This window comes from Camelus bactrianus, chromosome 8 (assembly GCF_048773025.1).
Source record: "Camelus bactrianus isolate YW-2024 breed Bactrian camel chromosome 8, ASM4877302v1, whole genome shotgun sequence".
Classification (NCBI taxonomy): domain Eukaryota; kingdom Metazoa; phylum Chordata; class Mammalia; order Artiodactyla; family Camelidae; genus Camelus; species Camelus bactrianus.
In genome coordinates this window covers 47,966,288-47,987,081 of record NC_133546.1, presented here as the reverse complement: position 1 = coordinate 47,987,081, position 20,794 = coordinate 47,966,288, and the positions used below count along the sequence as shown (strand labels likewise).

The 20,794-nt window shown below is 40.7% G+C and overlaps 1 protein-coding gene across 5 annotated transcripts in view; it reads right to left on the bottom strand.

The window, feature by feature from the left end:
• POPDC1 (popeye domain cAMP effector 1) overlaps positions 1-20,794 on the bottom strand; it is a 38,438-nt gene that overhangs the window by 14,790 nt on the left and 2,854 nt on the right. For 4 of the 5 annotated variants that reach the window (XM_010965357.3, XM_074368573.1, XM_045524556.2 and 1 more), the window contains exons 2-7: positions 19,418-19,654; positions 17,065-17,189; positions 14,073-14,260; positions 13,209-13,317; positions 6,705-6,872; positions 5,621-5,762 (exon numbers count right to left, since the gene is read on the bottom strand). In XM_010965357.3, coding sequence (XP_010963659.1) covers positions 5,621-5,762; positions 6,705-6,872; positions 13,209-13,317; positions 14,073-14,260; positions 17,065-17,189; positions 19,418-19,643 — 958 coding nt within the window. In that variant the 5' untranslated portion in view covers positions 19,644-19,654. Of the gene's footprint in view, positions 1-3,626; positions 4,581-5,620; positions 5,763-6,704; positions 6,873-13,208; positions 13,318-14,072; positions 14,261-17,064; positions 17,190-19,417; positions 19,655-20,794 lie in introns of those variants that run through there. The other variant, XM_074368574.1, reaches the window with a different exon arrangement.

Below are 20,794 nucleotides of genomic sequence, written 5' to 3'. Positions count from 1 at the left end.
CCTCCCTAAGCTGCACTCCTTTCATCGACCAAGTTGGGGCATTGCTTTTCACTTGTCCTTGTGGGTCTGAGAACCGTTTGTGGGCTCTTCCTCTGGGTACCTGCTGCCAGATCACATCCCCTCTCTACCTCTCCGTGTAATCCCATGTAAAGCTTGTTACTTACAAGCCTGCGGCTGTTCACAGGGAAAATGAGATACAAATTGGGCTGAACAGATTAATTCATGAAACCAGGCTTGACGCTAAGAATGCTGCATTGTCTTTCTGTATCTTTCCAGGTAAATAAATAGATAAAGATTGCTGAGGGAAACTCATAATGTCAGATATGCTGCTGGTCTCTGCAGACAAGAATACTAACCAGATGCAAACTAAGTAGACTTACAGCTATCTGTGCACCCAGGTCAGATGACATCAGTAGACTGTTTGGAGCACCATATTGACATTAAAAACAAACAAAAAATACTTGAAAACGTTTTTTGTCAGTAAGAAATATCTCTACATATTCCTAGTCTCTTTAAGAAATCATAAATTTTAATTTTAATTTCTGAAAAACTACATGGTTTAAACAAAATTTTTCAGAGATGCGTTCTGACTGTATCACCTATACTGCCTCATGGTTAAAAAAAAAAACAAACCCCAAACAATAGATTATTTAACCTCAATATACTAAGGTAAATTTCTCAACTTTCAAGGAAACATGTCCCCCTGTTGCCATGACAACCCTGCGGTCAGCACCACTGATCAGTGATGGAACTGCCAAGTACACGCAATCTGTGTATGTGCGTGTGTTTTATACATTACACATGGGGAGCTAAACCTCCGTAAGGAAGGGAAGACAAGATGACGACAAGGCACCCTGATGAACAGCTTGGTCCATGAGCCCAGAGAAGAAAGCTTAATCCATAGGAAGGCATTAAATCCTCCTCACATGTCCTGGACATCCTATCTCACAATCACACTTCCAAACACAGAACTCAAGTAACTGAAGCAATAGGAAAGTGAAAACGAGTTAAATTAACTGGATTGCATGCTACTGAATAAACAGGAAGCAATTTTTCTCAGACTATCTCACTATTTCATTTTCTTGCCTTTAAATGATCTCTTTGTGGTAGAATCCAGACCCTGTGTGGGAAAGAGCAGAGATCTGGCTCTGGGTTGAGCATCCCATGACGTGTGCAAAAGTAGAGGCCAACATAAGAAATAGGATCAGCAGTAATTTCACTGAAATAGTTCACTTAAAGTTTCCCTTCACCTTTTCCTGAACTGCATTTCTGTTTAACTACGTTTGCTGTGCCATGTTGTGAAGTACACTTGTGCCATTAGGTCCCATGCTGTTTAAATTATTTAAAAGCAGAGCTTTCACCAGAATCTACTGGAGCCTCAAGAAATAACACGCAACATCTTCACCACCACCACTGGAATGCATTCAGCCGGATTTCAAAATGTAGGGAACTCCACAGCCTCACTCCTCAAAGTGTGGTTCAGGGATCAGCCGCATCGCTATCACCTGGGCACCTGTTAGGCTCGTGGGCTCCTAGGCCCCACCCGAACCTGCTGCATCAAGACCTTTAGTAAGAGCTCCAAGCGATTCATATGCACTGTAATGTTTAAGAATCTCTGCTCTATAGGACAAACCAAACAAAATAAAAAAGCAGAAACACACAGAGACAGACAGAAATGGAAGTGGAGCCTAGAGGTTCAGAAACTTTTCAACCAAATGCAACGAGCACATCCTGATCCTGATTTAAAAAATAACTGTGAGAAATGTTGGAATGGATTTTAATGTTTAAATCTACTTCTACATTTGAGTTAACAACTAGAATGGATAATGTCAAAATTGTTCAATTAGGAAAATATATAAAATAGGGGGGTGGGTATAGCTCAGTGGAAGAGTGCTTAGCATGCAGGAGGTCCTGGGTTCAATTTCCAGTACCTCTATCAAAATTTTTTTCAAAAAGTAAAGTATATAAAATAAATTTAATTTCAGTAGAGCAGCACTGCTTGTAATTGTATAAGTACACATGAGGCAAAGAGAAAGCCAACCAAAAGCTAGCTGATATTTTCACATGTCCCTATGTAGAACCCCCGTACAAAGAATAAGGCCAAAATTTTCTTTGAAATGGAAGTTAACTGGTCTAAGAAAACTTATCTGCAGCACTGCTTGGTCCTAGTGAAGGTATCAGAGTATGGGAGGTTTCCTGAAGGAAGTGGGCTGGAGCAGGGAGAAGTGACTTTGGGCAAACACCGCCTTCTCACTGAATGCAGTGGGCTTCACTGCAAAGCAGTAACAGCCACCGTGTGTGGCTGGCAGGGTCGTCAGGTTCAAGTGTAAGAAAGGGGTGTGAAAGTGACCCATCAAATGTTTCATGTGGTTTTTTTCCTCCTTTCAAGCCACAGAGGCAATATGGTCTAAAAGTAAGGACTGAGGAATCAGACAGGACATGGAGGTCTGTCTCCCAGCACCTACCCTTGTGGAGCTGGAACGGTAAGCATCTCATTTCCCCAATTTCCTCACTGTAGCGTGAAATGACACCCACCACGGTAGAGACTGTGTTATTGACAACATACCTGCTTTCCCTCCCTCCCCAGGCCCCTTCCTGCAACTCCCCTGTGCAGGGAGATTAAAGATCCACCCACCAATGGTGGTTCTGGCCAAGTGACTTCTCTGGGCCAGGGAACGTGAGTGGAAGGGGCATGGGCCACCTCGAAACAGGAGCTTTAAGAGCCATGGGGTGACTCTGCCACCACTGTCTTCCCTCTGCTACAAGTGGCTGTGACCTAAACAGTGGCTGCTCCTTCGGTGTCCCAGGGGGAGGAGGACATGGCCTGGAGCAGCACCCAGTGTACATGGGAGGGAGGAAGAAGGCAGCCTCTTCGTCATCATAGCCAGAGATTGGGTTAGTGCTGCATCGTCCAGCAAAAGTAAGGTACCTCTCCGTGCAATGTTACAGTAAAGGTTAAATGTGATCATGTATAGAGAGCACCTCAATATTATGTTGGTTCCCGTCTCGCCACTAGCATTTGCCAAGCTGACGCTGTTGCAGAGCGCAGTTGCCACGCTGCCACACGTGCACGTCAACAGTCCAGACTAACAAGAGCCTCGGCGCCTGTCGTAGGGACCCAACACTGACTGAGGCCAACCACACATGCTCTGAGGGTGATGAATTCTGTTATTTCAGCCTAACAGTCCTAAGAGACTGGTTTTGTGTTCTGTTTTACAAGGAATGTAATTTGTAATATGGAAAAGTCGATGGCACATTGATGGCCCTGACAAAAGAAAAACAAAAGCAGCCTTCAGTAGTTCCAGGATAAAATCTTGGTGAGAGAAACAGGAACTAGCCAGTTTTTAATGAATTTCACGTGGTAGGGTGAATTAAATAATTCATAATTAGTATCCATGTTGTGCTCAAATACTAATATTTTTCATTAAACTGCGGGAGTGAAGCCAAGAATGAGGCCTGGTCTGAAGGAAGCAGGTATGAACGTGGATTTGCTGTGTAGTTCTCACGCACGCAAACACACACACACACACACACACACACTCAAAAGTATGCACATATATGTGGCATCAGTATGTAAGATCTCGTGTGATAAACCTGAGGCTAAAATAATTAAACAAACAACGCAAGCAGCTTGTACACATTTTTAGTTCAGCCAAGTACAACTGGACAAGGGAACTGAGACATAAAGCTGTGACCCTGCCCTCCAGGGCTGCACACTTCTTTACAGACATGGAAGCTTCAATTATCCATGCTGGGAACGGCCTTTTGGATTAATTCACGATTCATTATAAGGAAGAGGGAAAGAAACAGACCAGGAGTTGCAACCAGATCCAGGCCTGTGCTGAGACATGACGGCTCATGTCAGATGAGAAAGGCCACGTGACTTGCTCCAAGGCACACAGCTCATGATTATTTGAGCGTATTATTAGAGGTCTCTATGCACAAAGTATGTGACGCATCCACGGAACACCTGCAGATACAGATCTCTGGAGGCAAGTACAGCACACACGTTAATTCCCCCCCCTTTTTTTTAGGTGGGGGGAGATAATTAGGTTTATTTAATGGAGGTACTGGGGATTGAACCCATACCAAGCACGCACTCTACCACTGAGCTATACCCTCCCCCCACAAACATTAGTTTTGAAAATATGTTTTAATTCTATTTAAACAGCATACTGTAGAGAAGGTTTTTGATTTTTTTAATGTTATCTTACCCTCACCCAAAGATTTAGATTATACAATAAAATACTGCAGAAAAACAAAACTGGTTTTAAGAGAATGAATGGCTGTACTATATTCTGCTTGTTCTCGGGGCTTCCTAAGCAAGACTGTAGGACTAAAATAAAAATAAATAACTACAAAAATAAGCTATTATACGGGAAAAATAATTCACATACAATATTTAACTATGATTCCGTTCTGGCTGGCCTTTCCTAGCAATCACTGTACATGTAACTAAGATGGGTCCCTTTGAAAATGCTTACCGACAACCAAACTATTTCCACCAAGCAGGTAATACATTTGACATGCTAGCAGGTTCAGAGTTTGGTCAGCCTCAGTTGTACTTTCAAAAAGTTACTCTGGAATAAAACATAGCCATTTCCAATTTCTCATTTGTGTTGTGCCTGAAATCTCCGTTAGGTCCACAACACATTTCTATGCCTAGACTTTGCTTTGGAAGCTTACATCAACTCCCCGGCCTTGCCAATTCCAGCTTCTCCTGACAATGCAGACTGAAAATCCTTAATCCAGTGATAGCATCCAAAATTACAAGATCATTTACATAAACATTTAGGATTGTTGAATGTGTGTCTGGATTTTCTTAAAGGTCACTTTGGATTAACATACAACTGTAAAGATGAGTAATTTTTAGCGCAGTGGGAGAATTTGTCTCCATTTTTGCTATTTCCCATGAATTCATTCAATGTTCTCACATGATCATTCTTGGAATAATTCTTAAAATAACTTTAAGCATTAATCTCAAGCATTTAGTATTTGAAATAATTTCACTTCCCTCATTATACTTATCAGTCTTCAACAGCCGTGTCATTAGTGTTATTTAAAACTAGTGTTATTTAAAATGTTTTAAAACAATCTAAAGTATGGAAGAATCTTGGAAAACTTGCCTCCTGGTGGGTATGTAAGCGAGGAGAGTCCCAGGGGTGTTGAGTGGCCTCTTTGATGTTCAGGAAAATTCTACTACCTGATTACTTGTTAACTCCTGGTGCTCACACTGAGATAACCAGCCAGCAATGAAACCTCCAGCTGTTGTTTGGTACCACTTTAAACACAATGCTGGGCCTAGGCTTTTACTAAAATTATGAAAACAATGAAGCTGGATACCCAGCAAACCATCTGGATCCTTGCACACTATTCCAGGGAACCAGTGTTGAAGCAAAACAAGTGGGCAATTTCTGAGATGGAAATAAGAGCTCTACGGCTGGATTTTACCTGGTCCACGATATGGGAAAAAAGCTAGGAAACGTTCGATTGTTTGTATTATTACCTTTCGGGGGCAGTCACTACTTGAAAAGTTACTTTTCTGATCAAAGCTGTCATGTGTCCTTTTCTAGCAACATTCATCAAATCCCAGAGTACTATCAGCACGGGGATAACTTACGAAGAGAGGACATGCTGGAGGTGCTCCGAAGAAACTGGTGTAAGCCGTCTTCGCTGTCACTGGAGCTGACTATGCTGTTCCTCATTTCCAGCATGGAGAGCTGCGTGCAAAGGCTGAGCTGGTGGTCCAACTTTTTGATGGTCTATAAAGCAAAGTTTTCAGATTTCTGAGCTCTGCGGGACTTAGATCACATATTCCCTGTAAGTGACATTTACTTTTCCTTGAAATAGAAGACTATTGGTATATAGTAAATACCCAATAAATGTTATCTATAATTTTATCATGTTATTACTATAAATACATTATGAAAAGTTAATATACTTGATAGCCTATTTATTAATTTGAAAAGTAGTAAGCACCAACTTAATTTGATAACAGCCTAGACAAGATGCCTTTAAGAGCGCACACACCAGTACTTATCATCCCTGGAGAATAGTACTTACTTAGCACGGAAACTGTTTTGCAAGTTCTCTTCTGTAATCATTTTAATTTCCTTCCAAGCAAATGCAGGGAAATGAGGATCAAGTTGCAAATTGTTGACGATTTATACAGTGCTGAAATTCCTAACTGAATTGCCGCAGGCTTCTATCCCATACCTCTCTTGTCACTTAGGGGCTTTTTGGGAGGGGACCTGACCGGGAGGATGTGCAAGACTGGAAGACACAGGGTAAAAGTGCCAACCTCTGGCTGGCTGGGGTTTGTCAGCATTTGTGTCTGCAACCTCCCCACTGCCCCGCCTTCCCCAGCCTCCTACGCCACCCCCCAGTCCCTCCCACTTTCTTGTCACCTTCCTTAGATTGCTTGCAAGACTCTTTATGAAGAGTTTAGCACCTCATCACCACAAATGGAGGTCCCTGACATTCCTAGATGCCCCACTAGGTCATGGCAAATATAATAACTACATGATGCCCTCTCGCTCAAGAAATGATTCCCTGAAGCGTCTCTAAATTACAAGCATCCCCACCTCACTTAACATACGACTAATTCATGAAGATTCAGGAAAATATGTATTGCGTAGAGGGTATGCAGTATACCACATTATACACATTTACTTAACAAAATAAACACTCAGAAAAACACTTACTTTATCATTTAGGGTCGGATCATTCAATGAGTAGAGCTTATTTGTAATGTCTTTTCCTATAAGATACCTAAATATTTCATACAGGAAAGGTTCTGATTCCAGAAAGTAAGTTAATCTTTCTCTCGACCAGCATAAAAATCTGCAGTTATCATCCGCAATAATGGTGACCTGCCAAAGAAATAAACAGAGAGAGAGAAACAGTGTATCTACGTTTCTGAATTGTGATGTCAGTAACTTGGGGGAAAAGAAGAGTAGAAGAATTTAGTGGATATGATTATAGCAATGATTTGTCTTATTTAGTTAATGTAAGATCCATGCACACACCCTTCTGTAAGTCTGTGTGACATTATGTTTAGACCAAGCAATCCACAGACTAAATGAAAGCAAACTCTCTAAGTCTTGTGGTTGGTCTGTTTTGTGAGGGCTGGTGATTGAAGAGAGGCCACCATGTCAGCAGCACCTCTACAGAGTGGAGGAGGCTGGTGTCCCAGCTGGATGTACTACTGTTACTGATGAATACGGCTACTGAGGGTCCTTCTCTGGGTCCTTCCATCACAGGTATTTCCTGAGTGTGTCCTATCACGGCCAGCTCCAGGGTAGCCCCCTGGGGACACATGCAGAGAACCCCCAGTTAGCTCAGGACTGGGAAACTGTACCCTCTTCTTCAGTATCGCCACAGAGGAACGTGGGAGAGCACTGTGATGGCACTAGGCAGAGCTCAGGTAGTCCTTAAACAAGTCCTGTCTGCAGAGCGAGGGGCCACACCCTCCCCGAACGCTCAGCGTCAGCACGCTGTCCTCCCACGCGGGCCCTTCCCTCAGCGCCCGCGGCACTCCAGTCACTGAACCCAGCTCATCTGTTGTCCACTGTCTCTCCCGAGCACCCTGAAGGCTGGGGCTGTGCCTTTTCATACCTCAACCCCTGGCTTCCAACACAGTGGTGCTCAGTGCAGATTTACTGTCTGAGGGAATGCACAAATCAACACAAATACTGTAGAAGGCAAAACCCATTTTTACACCCTCAACATTAAACCCAGCGCCTGTCCAAGTGGGAGATAAAATAAACTGAGATGAAGTCACATCTGGGCCTCAGAGCAAATATTTCCAAAGGAGCTCTTTCCTCTTTGTTAGTCAAAAAAGGTAAACATATTTCACATGACAAGGGGGTAATGAAGGCTGCTAAGAGAGGAGACAGAAGACCTAGCTTCTCTCCTAACGTCAGTAACTGAAATCTGACCTTAGTTAAGTAGAGGGCTTGGCTACAACAGGTAGGTCAATGTTCCTAGAAAAGTAAAACTGCACTTATTTATTATATTAAAAGTGGGAATCCCCCAAACCCAACACACTGGGATTTAGGAAATGCATCTACAGCTCTCTGACTCCATAAAACACTAAATGCCATTTATTCTTTCAGCATACGTTGCTGCCCTTGCACTCTATACCAGACACTGCTCAAGGCCCTGAGGTCACCGTGGTGAACAAGACAAGACCAGATCCTGCTCCTGTGACGCCTACGTTCTAGGGGAGCAAGCTGATAATAAATACAAAGATGTGACAACCTCAGGTGGCAATGACAAATACAGAACAGGGGAAAATGGTAGAGGATGACTAGGGAGTGGCAGACACACAGAATACCACTCACTTTTTGTAGGGATTTTAACATTTTTTTTTAATTTAACATTTTAAACATTTAAGGTGCTTTTACATCTATCATGTAAGTGGAGCCTTAAAATTGCCTTTAAGGTAAGACAGGTAACATTCTTCCTCATTTTCCAGATGCCAAAGGAGAAGCACCAAAAATGTATTCACGGACACACTTAACTGATGGCGGAGCAAGCCCTTCTGGCTTCCTGCCCAGACATATTTTCCTACCAGGCCAGACGCTACGCCACGTGTCCTGTAATCATCAAGACAGTCGCACAGAAGGCAATTTGGTGAAGTGACCACAAGGTGGGCTCACCATCGAGGACAGCTGAACACAAGGTCATGCAGCCTACAAGTCCAGTGGAGGGAGCTGATAAGCAGACATGTGACCAAAAAAAAAAAAGATTCATAAGAAGAGAAGTATAAGGTCATGAGACAACTAAGCCAGGCCTGAGGAGACCCAGAAGCAGCGGGAGACGGGTAAGTGAACACAAGGCAGTGGAATAATACTGTGTGGGAGGAATCGGAGAGACGGGACACTGGGTACTCATGGTGGCCCAGCCAGCACCCAAGTGTTGAAGAAATGGTTAGGAGAGTTGAGGTCCCTTCATTCTGCAAAGATGTCACCCATGCTTTCGGAAGATGCAATTCATGCACAGTAGGGGGAGAAGTTAGAAGAGGAGTTGGAGATCATCCAGGAAAAGAAGAAGTAATTGTACTGGGTGATGTATCTGCGTTTCGCTTTTCTTCAACCATTTCCATAAGCTCAGGTTTCCACTGAGGCAATGATACTTTTAATATGATACTGTAATTGGCTTAGCAACCATTTCTTCTTGATGGTTGAAAACTATGTTAAACCTGTTAGAATTACTCTTAAATTTAAAATAACATATTCAAATAATAAGCTCTACCGACAATCTGTAGGAGTCTTAAAAGTCTGTGGGAGGAGCCGTTTAGTTGGAAGCCAGTAGTTAGCATACTGACTGAGGTCATTTTCCTTGATAGCTAATGTCTCATTTTTGCCAAATAGTTTTAACGATTTCCTATCCCAACAGTCAAGTGAAACATATTTTTAATGAGGAATTTTTATTAAGCAATATAGGAATTTTTAAAAATTTAATTATTTTTTTTTGGAGGAGGGAGGTAATTAGGTTTTATTTATTATTTATTTATTTGTTTGTTTGTTTATATGTTTTTTGATGAAGGTACTGGGGATTGAACCCAGGACCTCGTGCACGCGCTAAGCACACACTCTACCACTGAGCTATACTCTCCCCCAGTATAAGAATATAAGCTCCCATAAAATATATTCACTTCTTAGGTTATTAGGGTACCTCAGAAGTGCCATGCTTGAGCTCTTGTGAAGAATTCCACAGAAGAAATGATAGCAAACTTGATAATGGAAGACACAAGAGAATTTCTTTCAGGTAGAGAATCAGACTGAGCGTTTGGAAGCGGGTTTGCAGTGCTTACCTCCGGCGCCGATCAGTCCCACACCCCGCCCACGGCGCCACGGGAGGAAAAGGCCTCACACGAGAAGAAGGGGGTCGGAGGAATGGCTGAACGTGCTAGAGTAGGAAATGGTGCTCTGGCAATGCGACTGGTTGGCTGTCCTCAGGGGAGAATTTAGTATTTCCTTCGGGGACTGCACAACACTTCGCATGCCAGGAACATGAAAATGTCCTGGAAGTGGTCTATTCAACTAACCGCAACTGAGCTCTCCTCAGCACTAACGTACAGCAGTCAAGACTGGCAGAATGCATTGCTTTGCAACTTAACCAAAAGATTTACTTCACACTAAGCTAAGGTCTTATTTAAAGGCCAGTTAAAATGTAGTGTTTCTTTTTTTCACAGAGCTCGGACATCTGCCTCGTAGATGTTCTTCTTCCCTTAAGGTCGATAAAGGTTTGATTTTCCATAGTACAAGATGTGCTGTCGACCCTGAGAAGGCACCAGCGGGAGATAGAATCCAAGAGAAAAATGGAAACAGCAAAGCTCAGTTGATATGAAACAACTGCACAAGGAAGAAGGGACCGAACAAGGAAGGCTGCTTCTACCTTTTGTAGGAATGACACTCACGATCCTCCCAACAGTTTAAGCAGCAGCTTGGGTCTGTAAGTAAAAAAAACAGCACCCAGGGAGCAGCTGGAAGGCCGCAGTCGTTGTCTCAGCTCCGTCACTCTGCGGGTCGTTAACATTACCGCACAAACCTGCACAACATTTACTGTGCAACCTCAAGCGACAGTCATTTAGTCCACTTGCTTTCTTTCCTCCTTTCACCCTATTGTAGAATATTAGCACCTCAACCAAAGAGTGAATTTAGAGAAAGAAAAATACCAAGGAAGCAGCTCCTTGTCGGAACACGTGTAACTGTTCAGAGTTAGGGGAAAATGAGATTAGCAGGTAAAACGGCGTCCAGGTAGAGAAGTCCGGCCATTGACAATTTCAAGTGTCCTCTGCCACAGGCACAGACCGTGAAAAGTTGGTCCTGGGGGCACGTGGCATTTTTCATTTGGATACTTGCTTCAGGAAGAGGCATTATACTCCTACACAGATGTGCGGCAGCTATTTTTACTCTTGATCAGCTGCCAGTAGGAACATTTGGTAAACAATCAAAACAGAATATCTCCCGAGGGCTTACTCTGACGGAGTCTGCTCCAACTGTACAGGGCACAGATTTGATGATGCTGGAGTAGTTTTTATCCACTGACCAATCAGGAAATGCCACACCAGACTCCATGCAGGAAAAAGCTGACTGGCATTTGGAAAGACTGAATAAATATCCTTCACCTAGCTATGGTACCTCGAGTCTGGTCATGTTTTTAGAAACATGAGGAACAATCAATCATGAGAAGCATTTTTCAGCATCAAATCCTGATCCCCAGTCCCCAAGAAGAAAGAGAATTGTGACCAGTGGTAGAAATTCCTTTTTCTGTTAATTTAATTGTAAGTATAATTTCAAGTCCGGTGGAAAAGATAGTACCTATTATATCCCAGGGGCTACTTGCTTCTGGAAACAAAGGAGGTTCCTTTCCCACCCTTTCCCCAAATCTCAGTCTCTTCAGGATTATAATAAACTTGAGTTATTGCATAAAACCACTTGCTACTATAAACAGGAAAATGGATGCAGCAGATAAATGTTGGGCTTTGGAAGAAGAAATTGTAAGGAGGTCAGAGGAAAGAAGGAGAGAGAAAAGAAGTGTGCTGGTTTGTAGACGGTGGTGATGGAACATACCGTAAGAACACAAATCTCAGAGCGTAGCTGATTCTTTAAAATGCAAGGGACAGTGTAAGTCAGAGAAGCCAGGATGCAGCATCTGCTTCCTCCTCCTGTATCCTAAGCTCAGCCAGCTTGGGAGCAGCACTGCAGCCAGGGAGGAAATTTACACAAGACCTTCTAGCAAACGCACAAATTTAACAAGTCGTGTGGTTACTCAGGCCAGGTCCTCAGGCAGGATGGGAGCAGGGCAGGCCTGAAACCAATGTAAATAAACTTAACTAAAGTCTGCAAATGTCCCCTTTGATCTCCATGTGGCATCCCAGATTGTGTGGCATCTCAAAGAGAGATGTAAAAATAAGATTTAGTCATCCAGAAACACCGATTTTTCTTTCCTCAGGTGATAACATCCCTTTCTATTCCATTTCCTATCTAAATAGATTTACCCTCCTGCTCATAAGAAACGCTGTTCTCAGGCTATTTCCTTACTGCTGCTTACCTAGAGGCTGAGACTAAAGGAAACGCTCACCCATTTTCTTGGTTACTTTCCTAACAATAAGAGAGGAATAAAATAGGCGAGCTGGACACTTCCAGGAAGAATCAGAACAAAGCGTCACATTCTAATGGAGCATTTTTTTTTGATACAAAAAGAATCACGCCAAGTAGTCATGTTCAAATTACTGTAACCATGAACAACTTCATTCTTTGTCCTCACGCATATTCATTAAATATACAAGAGCATGATGATGTTTTTTTTTCCATAAAGATTGAGAAAATAAGTTCTCTAGAGCAAAGTCAGTTTTCTGGTTTTCCCCAATAAAGGTAACCAATGACATGTGTTAAAAACCCTGATTATCCAGGTCTAGCACAGGATGTCTATGCTCATGACTTCTACTCAACATTGTCCTGGAGGTTCTAGCCAGTGCAAAAAGGCAAGAAAGAGAAATAAAGTCCTACAGATTTAGAAGGAAAAAGTAAAACTGTCTCTTTTTGCATATGACACAGTCATTATGAAGAAAATCCTGAAGAATCGACTATAAAGCTACAACATTTAATAAGCGAGTCTACCAAAGCTGCCTCACTTGGAACCTGGAGGGTCCACACAGGCAGATTTGCATTGGATCTGGCTCCCTCCTTATGGCTCCTTCTCCCCAGCTCACCTGTAGAAGTGGAGGACCCCGCCCAGCTGGGTCACAGTAGGTGGCCTCTAGAAATCCCAATTTTCTCATGCTTTGATGGACATATTCAATAAACAATGTATATAGTAGGAAAAAAAAAAAAAGAACCCTGATTATTCATTCCTGACATTTCCCTTTTTTTCTCATAACAAAAGCATTAGATGTTCTCTATGGAAAAATTATAAAAACTGAAATAAGCAAAAAGGAAGGAAAAAAAGCAATCAAACTCACAATCCAGAAATGATGGTGTGAACACTATGGCTAAATTAGGCTATGTCTTCCTAGACCTCGTCTGGTGCACATAAATGCACCATTTTAAATTTTACAAACATGGGATCATACTATATATACCATATGGTAATATCTTTTTTTAATAAATCATGACCACTTTTCCATCCACATCCTTTGGATTTTGAATGAGACATTAACCAGTTTCAAACTTCTTAAAAATCCTGCTAAAACATACCTGGAATTTTTCACCTTTGTGCATCTGGGTTGATCTAAATTCAGGAGAATCTATAAAGGCACAGGGGTAAATGTTATGCAGAAAATGTCCTCGATAGGAGACCTTCATTCTGATAACAGAAATTGGTGTTATTAAACACATAATACTTTACAATAAGACAAGCCTTAAAATTGCCATAATCTTACGGGTTTGTATTTTGTAACATTTTAAAGACCCCACCAATGACTGACATAATTAAACAGCACTTCCTGAGGCACAAGTACTTAGTTCATAATAAATTTCACCACCAACAGGGGGAAAAAAAAAAGAGTGTCCATCTTGAAGCAGACACATGCCTTCCAGTGGTTATCATTGCTGTTATAGCTGGAGTGATCATGTAATTTATGACTCAACCTGGGACATTTTTGAGAGGGAAAGGGGTGCTGTCAATGATTGTGCCAGGACAGCATACACTGGCTCTCCCTCCCGGAGCCTGGTATTCCTAGACATTGTATTTTTGTGATATTCAAAAAAAGAAGCAAGTCACCTCTGAAACACACATAAGCTTCTTAAATGTTAATGCCTAATTTAAACCTACTTCAATTCCGACTCATTAAGTTTAAATAAAACTTCCCAAAAAGGTGAAAACTATTCACAAACAAAAATTTTGACATCAACAAGATTCAGAGCAGTAAATTCTGCATAACTTTACCACGTTGCTCTATACGGTTCTAAAATGCAGCTGTCCAAGAACATTCGCCAACGACAAACTCTGTGACCACTTCCGCCACTGGTTGGCAACGGTCCCTTCCATTCATTTCCTACCCAGAGGCCACGAGAAGATTCAAGGCAAAGAAGGCATTTCAGTTTCCACAGAGCACTTACTTTCCCTTCAGGAGAATACTCAGGCGGTCGTCAACTGAGGTTTTATCCTCTGCAGCATAAGTCTGGCCCTTTTTCAACGTTTGGATCATGCAAAACTGTCCGGTTAATCTTCTGAACAAATCTGGAGGCACATGGAGTGGTTCAAACAATCGCTGGTAGATGCCTTTGAGTTCCTTTTCGATCTTTACCTGAAATGCAGCAAAGACCAGATGATACACTAATGCAGCAACGCCGAAACGCGGGCTTGTGGGCTGAATGTGGTTTTGAGAATAAACAACTCTGCAGTAAATGCCATTGCCCTGCTGGATCTTGGTCGATGGAATCTTATACAGAGAGCAAGCGATGAGATAGGTTTAGATGCTAAAAGGGCACTTTTGCAGTTAAACGGAACTCAGAGCATATGGTGACGACGTGCACCATTGATTACACCTCTTCCTATGCGCTATCGAGCAACTGTGGAGGCTCTGAATGTTGTCACACGTTCACTTTCCCCATCTTAGCATTTTCTATAAAGAACACAATGCCTGGTCATTTTTAGAACGCTTTTGTTTCCTGGAAGGAAGTTACACTAATTTTGAAACATAGCAAGAAAATAAGCACATAAAATAGGAATCAAATTGGAAACAAATTCATACACTAAGTATTTTATCTCTAGATAACTGTGATCTAATGCACTAATACAGGAAAACAAACATCCACAGCCACAATTGCTGCTTCTCATTTATTTATTCTGAAGCAAAGTGAAGCGTGTAAAAGGGTTTCAACGTAGCAGTTTCATCCTGAGCTACGATTTCAGTACAGTTGATAACCCAACGGCAAGTGAAGCTGGCTATTAGAAAAGGAGAAAGCAAAACGGCTCAATCTCCTCTGTTGTCAGACTATCCAGGGTCCCGGTCATGCCCCGTCTTTAGGCCCAGCATTAGTCTAGGAAATCTGTCCTGCAGGTAAATGAACTTTGGGGTTCAAACGATCCTCCATCTCAGTGAAATCTATGGCAGCCACATTGTGAAGCTTACAGACCCAGAAGCCTAGGGGGCTGCTCGGATGTCACTGCAGCCTTTCCAGTGCTCTCACTTGTCCTGCTGTCTCCTTTAATGAAGAAATAGTACTCATGTTTTTCAAAAAAGTAAGTTTATAGTCCAAGAAGAAACAAAAGAACAGACACTAAGTGATTTACTTGGTGCTAACATCACATCAGCAACTTCTGAACCTTATGTTCAGAAATTGAGGTTCTAGTAAGTTCTGATATTCAGAAGCTGAAATCATTGTTATTATTATCATCATCATCTACCTTTTCCACTCCAGAGCTCTAGTAATGTGTGTTTAAAATAACTTAGTCACAAATATGTCCCACTTCCAGCGTGCATAGTAGCCAATACGGCAATGAGCAGATGAACTGAAAAATTTGTTGACTCATATTCATAGTCTGCTCATCCTACAAGTCTTAGCTCAAGTCCCAATTCCTTCATGAAGCCATCTTGATTCTTCTCTTTGAAAGCATCCATTCATCAAATGTTTTTCTGAGCAGCTATTAAGTGCCAATCACGGTTGATGGGAACAGGGAATACAACAGTAGGTGTGGTAGATGATGTTATTCCCAGCTATTTGCTGCTCCCACCCTCTGTAAGAGGATCGTAAGTCCCCTTGCTCCATCCTACTCCCACATTATCAGGCTTGGTTGTTCATGTCATTTGCTTTGGCCAATGAAATGGGAACAGAATTGATACATGCTCCTTCTGAGCAGGAGTTTTAAGAGCAATTAGGTGTTTCTCTTTTGTTCTCTTGTATTTTAGTCTCTGCCATGAGAATGCATGTCCAAATAGATCCTGCTGCTTCAGCAGAGACTCTGAAATGAAGAAGACACATGGAATAGAATCACAGCTGCCACACAGCTGCCATAGTCCATCTACTAGGTGAGTGAGGGAAAAAAAAACCTGTTGCTGTTACATGACACTGAGATTTTCAGATTGTTTATTACACAGCATAACCTAGTGAAAACTGACTAATACAGTAAGCAGAACAGACTGGGTTACAATGTTTGAGGAGGTTACAAACTAGTGGAATGCCTATTACATATATCATCTCTACACTGAAATTCTAATTTCTTGTAAATTGCCTATTTTGGAATAGTTTTCGATGTGCATGTCTGGCCTTGAAGATAAGATTAGAGCAAGCATTAGATCTTTTACTTTACCGAATATTTGTGTGTGCTTGAGAAGTCAGTAAACATGTATGGTGTGATTTCCAGGAGCCATGCTATTTCCCTCTTCTATTTACACCTGTTTGTTCTTGGTATGACCAAGGAAACACAGCAAGATAAACTGGAGCAGAAAAGAAAATTTAAACACTCGTGTTTTGATAATGACTCACCAAACATGGTGATTTCCTTAAGTAAGTATTTTGGGCATAAGAAAAAAATAGCCATTACATTTAAAAAAATAACATGAAACAAATACTGTGAGCTGAGGAGCGTAGAGCTCAGTGGTAGAGTGCAGGCTTAGTATGCATAAGGTATTGGATTCAATCCCCAGTGCCTCCACTAAAACACATAAATAAATAAATAAACAAACCTAATCACCTACCCTCCCTCAAAAATACTGTGAGCTATTTGTAAATTATTACCATGTTCATGGAAGTTGCCTGTGAGTACTTACTTTTATAACTGGGCAAAGATTTTCCCAGTGACATTTGAATATCAATAGACAAAAGAAATAATAAAATTAAATGACTAAAAAGAGAGAATACTGCCATGTTTTCTCATGTCTAAATTGCCCTAATGATTAATAACATTTAAAAAGCTGTTTGTAGAACAAATATCATGGTATTCAAATCTTTCACTTTCAGGGATATAGCCACAGAAAGCCTAATCTTCAGCAAAATTATATGAACGGGACCAAAGATGTTCCATGCTCATTCTCAAGTCTGAACAAAGTAACTTAGAAGCTTGTTAGTTTAAAAATTTCTTCCTTATTGATTAATTGTTAGTAATTACCGGTCTTTTCTTGTACAAAAGATACGAAAGATGCAAAATGTTGATCCCCAGGAACACAGAGTTCCAGATCATGATATCCAAGGCACATCGGTAGAGAGTGGCCCAGACGATATAAAGAGTACATCCTGTTAAAAAATGAAGTGCACATGTTAGATGTCTAGAGTGGCTGCAGCACGTGGCTTAATAAATTTGTTTTCTTCTGTGTGAAAAATAAGCCAAACACATCTTAGAAACACCTAAGCCAACCATCACATTAAGCTACATTGTAGTTTTTGTCTGATTACCAAAACAAACAAATAAAACAAAATCATGCTTTGTTGCAGAAAACTTGTAAAGTATAAAAAATGTTTTTAGAGGGGAAAAAAGCCCCATAATTCTATGACTTGAAGGAAACCATTATTGATATTTAACACTTCCTCAGAGTCTTTATGCATTTTTACCTGATGGCAAACCTAATGGATACACAATTTAAAACCCCCTCTTCAACTTACTGCAATGATTTCCCATTTCACTAAAACTCTATAGTTTTTAGTGACTGTAATTGATTAAAGCATAATTTATTTTACTATCTCCCTAATGGTGGACAGATGAAATATTTTGGCTATAATTTTTGATAAGTAGCAAAAACAGCTTTATACGTAAAAATGTATCTCTTTTTGTGACTGTTTGCTTAGAGTGGATTACCTGGCAGGTAGCCAAGGGAATGAACTTTATAACTTTGATGACATTTATCAATATCAATTATCAACACAAATGTATCAATGACACATATGCACATAAAAACTAACCTCCCATTTTAAAAAGTTATGCATTTGCAATTTTTTCCTTTCATCAGAATGGGGGCACCTGAATAACAGCCCAAAATGAAAGTTTTAAATATTCTTTAGATCATATTACATAGAAAATATTGAAGACATTTAAAATACCATTACTTAAAGGAGGCAGGATAACACAGAGGAAGGACTGGCCAGGAAGCTGGAGGACCTGAATTATAATTCTGGTTTGGCCACTTTTTCCTGGTCTTAATTTTGCACGAGTCGTCTAATTTCTCCAGGCCTCAGTTTCTTCATTTATAACGTGTTGGACTAGATGATCTCCCATCTGTTCTACCTCTGAAACCCAGTCCTAAAATTCATAATTAGCTTTTTTTTCTAAGAGAATGTGGTTTTATTTTTTCATCCTCCTGCTGCAATCGCTACCTTACTCAGAGGTGACAGCCACAGAAGTCCTACAGGCTACCTTCTAGCTACCCTTTCAGCATCTTCGTTGACCATTTCTTGTCCTTTTTCGTATATTCCAGGCACAATGAGCTATTCTTCATTCTCCCTCAACATATTGAATCTCCCTCTCCTCTGGATACCACATACACTCACACTCAGAGAAATCTTGCTCATGTTCCAAAAGCCAGCTCGACAGTCCTCTCCTCAGAGGGACCCTGGTCCGCCTTCTGCTGAGGCCGTCACCCTGTCGATTTCTCCCTGGCACTGGGCGCACACATGCATCACAGCATCTGATATGTCAAATGCGACCACCCATCTGTCTCTCTCCAGCCCCCAAGGGTCTCTTTCTCAAGGATGGAGGCTGTGTTCTTCAATCTCTGACATATTACTGGTGCTCAAAAATGCACCTGAATAAATGAATCATCACACATAGACAGGAATTTATCAAGAATCACTAGATAAAAAAGCAAATTCAATTGTTTCAGTGTTTCAATGTGAACTAATTTACCTTGCTTCATCAGGGTTAACGGGGCCCTCCCCCGCCCAAACTGTACTTGAACTATTGTGTTTGGGTAATTGTTTTTGTTTCCAGTGTTGCTGTACTGGCCACAGCAAGTAAACTCCTATTCAAATAATGAATGTTTAAAACTACAAAGTAATTACTGTGCGCCAGGCACTATTATAAGTCAAATATCACACACACACACACACACACACTCACACACTCATTTAATTCTCACAATGTCAGGAGGTGGTATTATTTTTCCTCTTATTGGACACATGGGGAAGCTGAAGTATAGGAAGTTTATTGCCGCAGTCGCATAGTCAGCAAGCACTAAAACCAGGGCTGGACTAGCACAATTCAGCTTCAAAGTTCACACTCTTACACACGAATGGATTTTCTGATATCTGGAAAATCTGAACAACATATGAACACAGACTTAATTTATCTAAAGCTCATAAGGGTGAAAGCGCTTGTCCTAAGTTGTTTCATATACTGATAGTTTGCTAATGAAGACTTTTATTTTTGGTATCCTATCGACCGGACAAGGAATACTCTGAAGCCCCCAGGACAAAGCCCATCTGATGCCAGTTACAGAAAAGTTACGTACAATTCCACGTAGGTTTCTTACCTATAGTTAACATCCCCCTAAGAAGTATCATATGAAGGTGAAGAGTAGTTGGAATAACCAACCCAACTGCAAAAAAAATATTTGCTATATGAAAAACTAGATGATGTATCTCTCTCCAGTTTTCACAAGAAGTCCCATTGGAAGGCACAGGTATGATACTTTCTAACTCAGGTGTAAAACCTATTGCAGGTGATTCTGCCAATGGGCTGGACTCGGTATAATTCATCTTGAAAACCCCTGTAAAAACAAATAAACAAAAGGACAATCACAAAAATGACAGCTGTATTTTATTACCCCTGTAGGTATTAGACTAAAATTATTTCTGTGAACCAAATGTTGGTGAATAGACTTCTCTGGTGCTGATGAATTGGACAGACCCATGTATAAATCCTGGCTCTGTCACCTAGTAATGTAGCCATTTCCTTATCTGTTAAATGATGATCATACTTCATTTGACTTTATGATGAAATTAAATCCATAAAATACTTAGCATAGGTAGTGTACACCTATTCCCGGATATATATGTATGCATCTCTATATATCTATATGTTTGTATCTAAACATACTTGGTGGGGGAGAGAGGAATGAGGGAATTAGCCATTCTAAAAGGCAATCACCACTGTTCATAAACCACAGCAATTACAAAGTTACTTAGTATAGCTTTCCAACATATTCCTACTAGTGACACTGATTCCAAACACAGGAAAAGTAATAAGGAAAACTGATTTTTTAATACTTCAAAACATTTAGCACCCTATTATGTACTATTTGAAGGCTTAGAATATTGGGAAGTCTCTAATTTTTTTTTTGGAGGTACTGGGGATTGAACCCAGGAACTCGTGCGTGCTAAGCACCCCCTCAAAGGCTCTAACTTTATACTGTTGTTAAATTATTATATCATACATATGTAATCCTACATTATCATATATGCACATAATAAATACAGTACTGTAATCATTTGTATATACAGAGATTTAACATTTATTCCTTTTTCGGTCTAAGGATTTATTTTCTTTCCCATAAAAATTCTAGTTGGTGGCATCTCACAAATTGCAAAGTACTTATATGGAAGAGGAGCCACGAGTATACATTTCTGTTTAATATTAGAATCTGTAGCAAATACATTTCAAAGAATATACATTTTACACATATTTACATAACCTTAACATGCAGGGGCACTATTTCCTGACTACGGCCTATCCTCTGTCTCTGGTACTTATTAACTCTTTCTGATTAATTACACAAATTGGCCCCTGATTTAAAAAAAAAAATACGGAGATTTACAGAATATGTTAATTTTCTGTTTCAGGGAAAGAATTCCAAATGAGGACTCAAAATACCTTTAAATTTAATTTAGAAATATAAATTTCTTTCCAA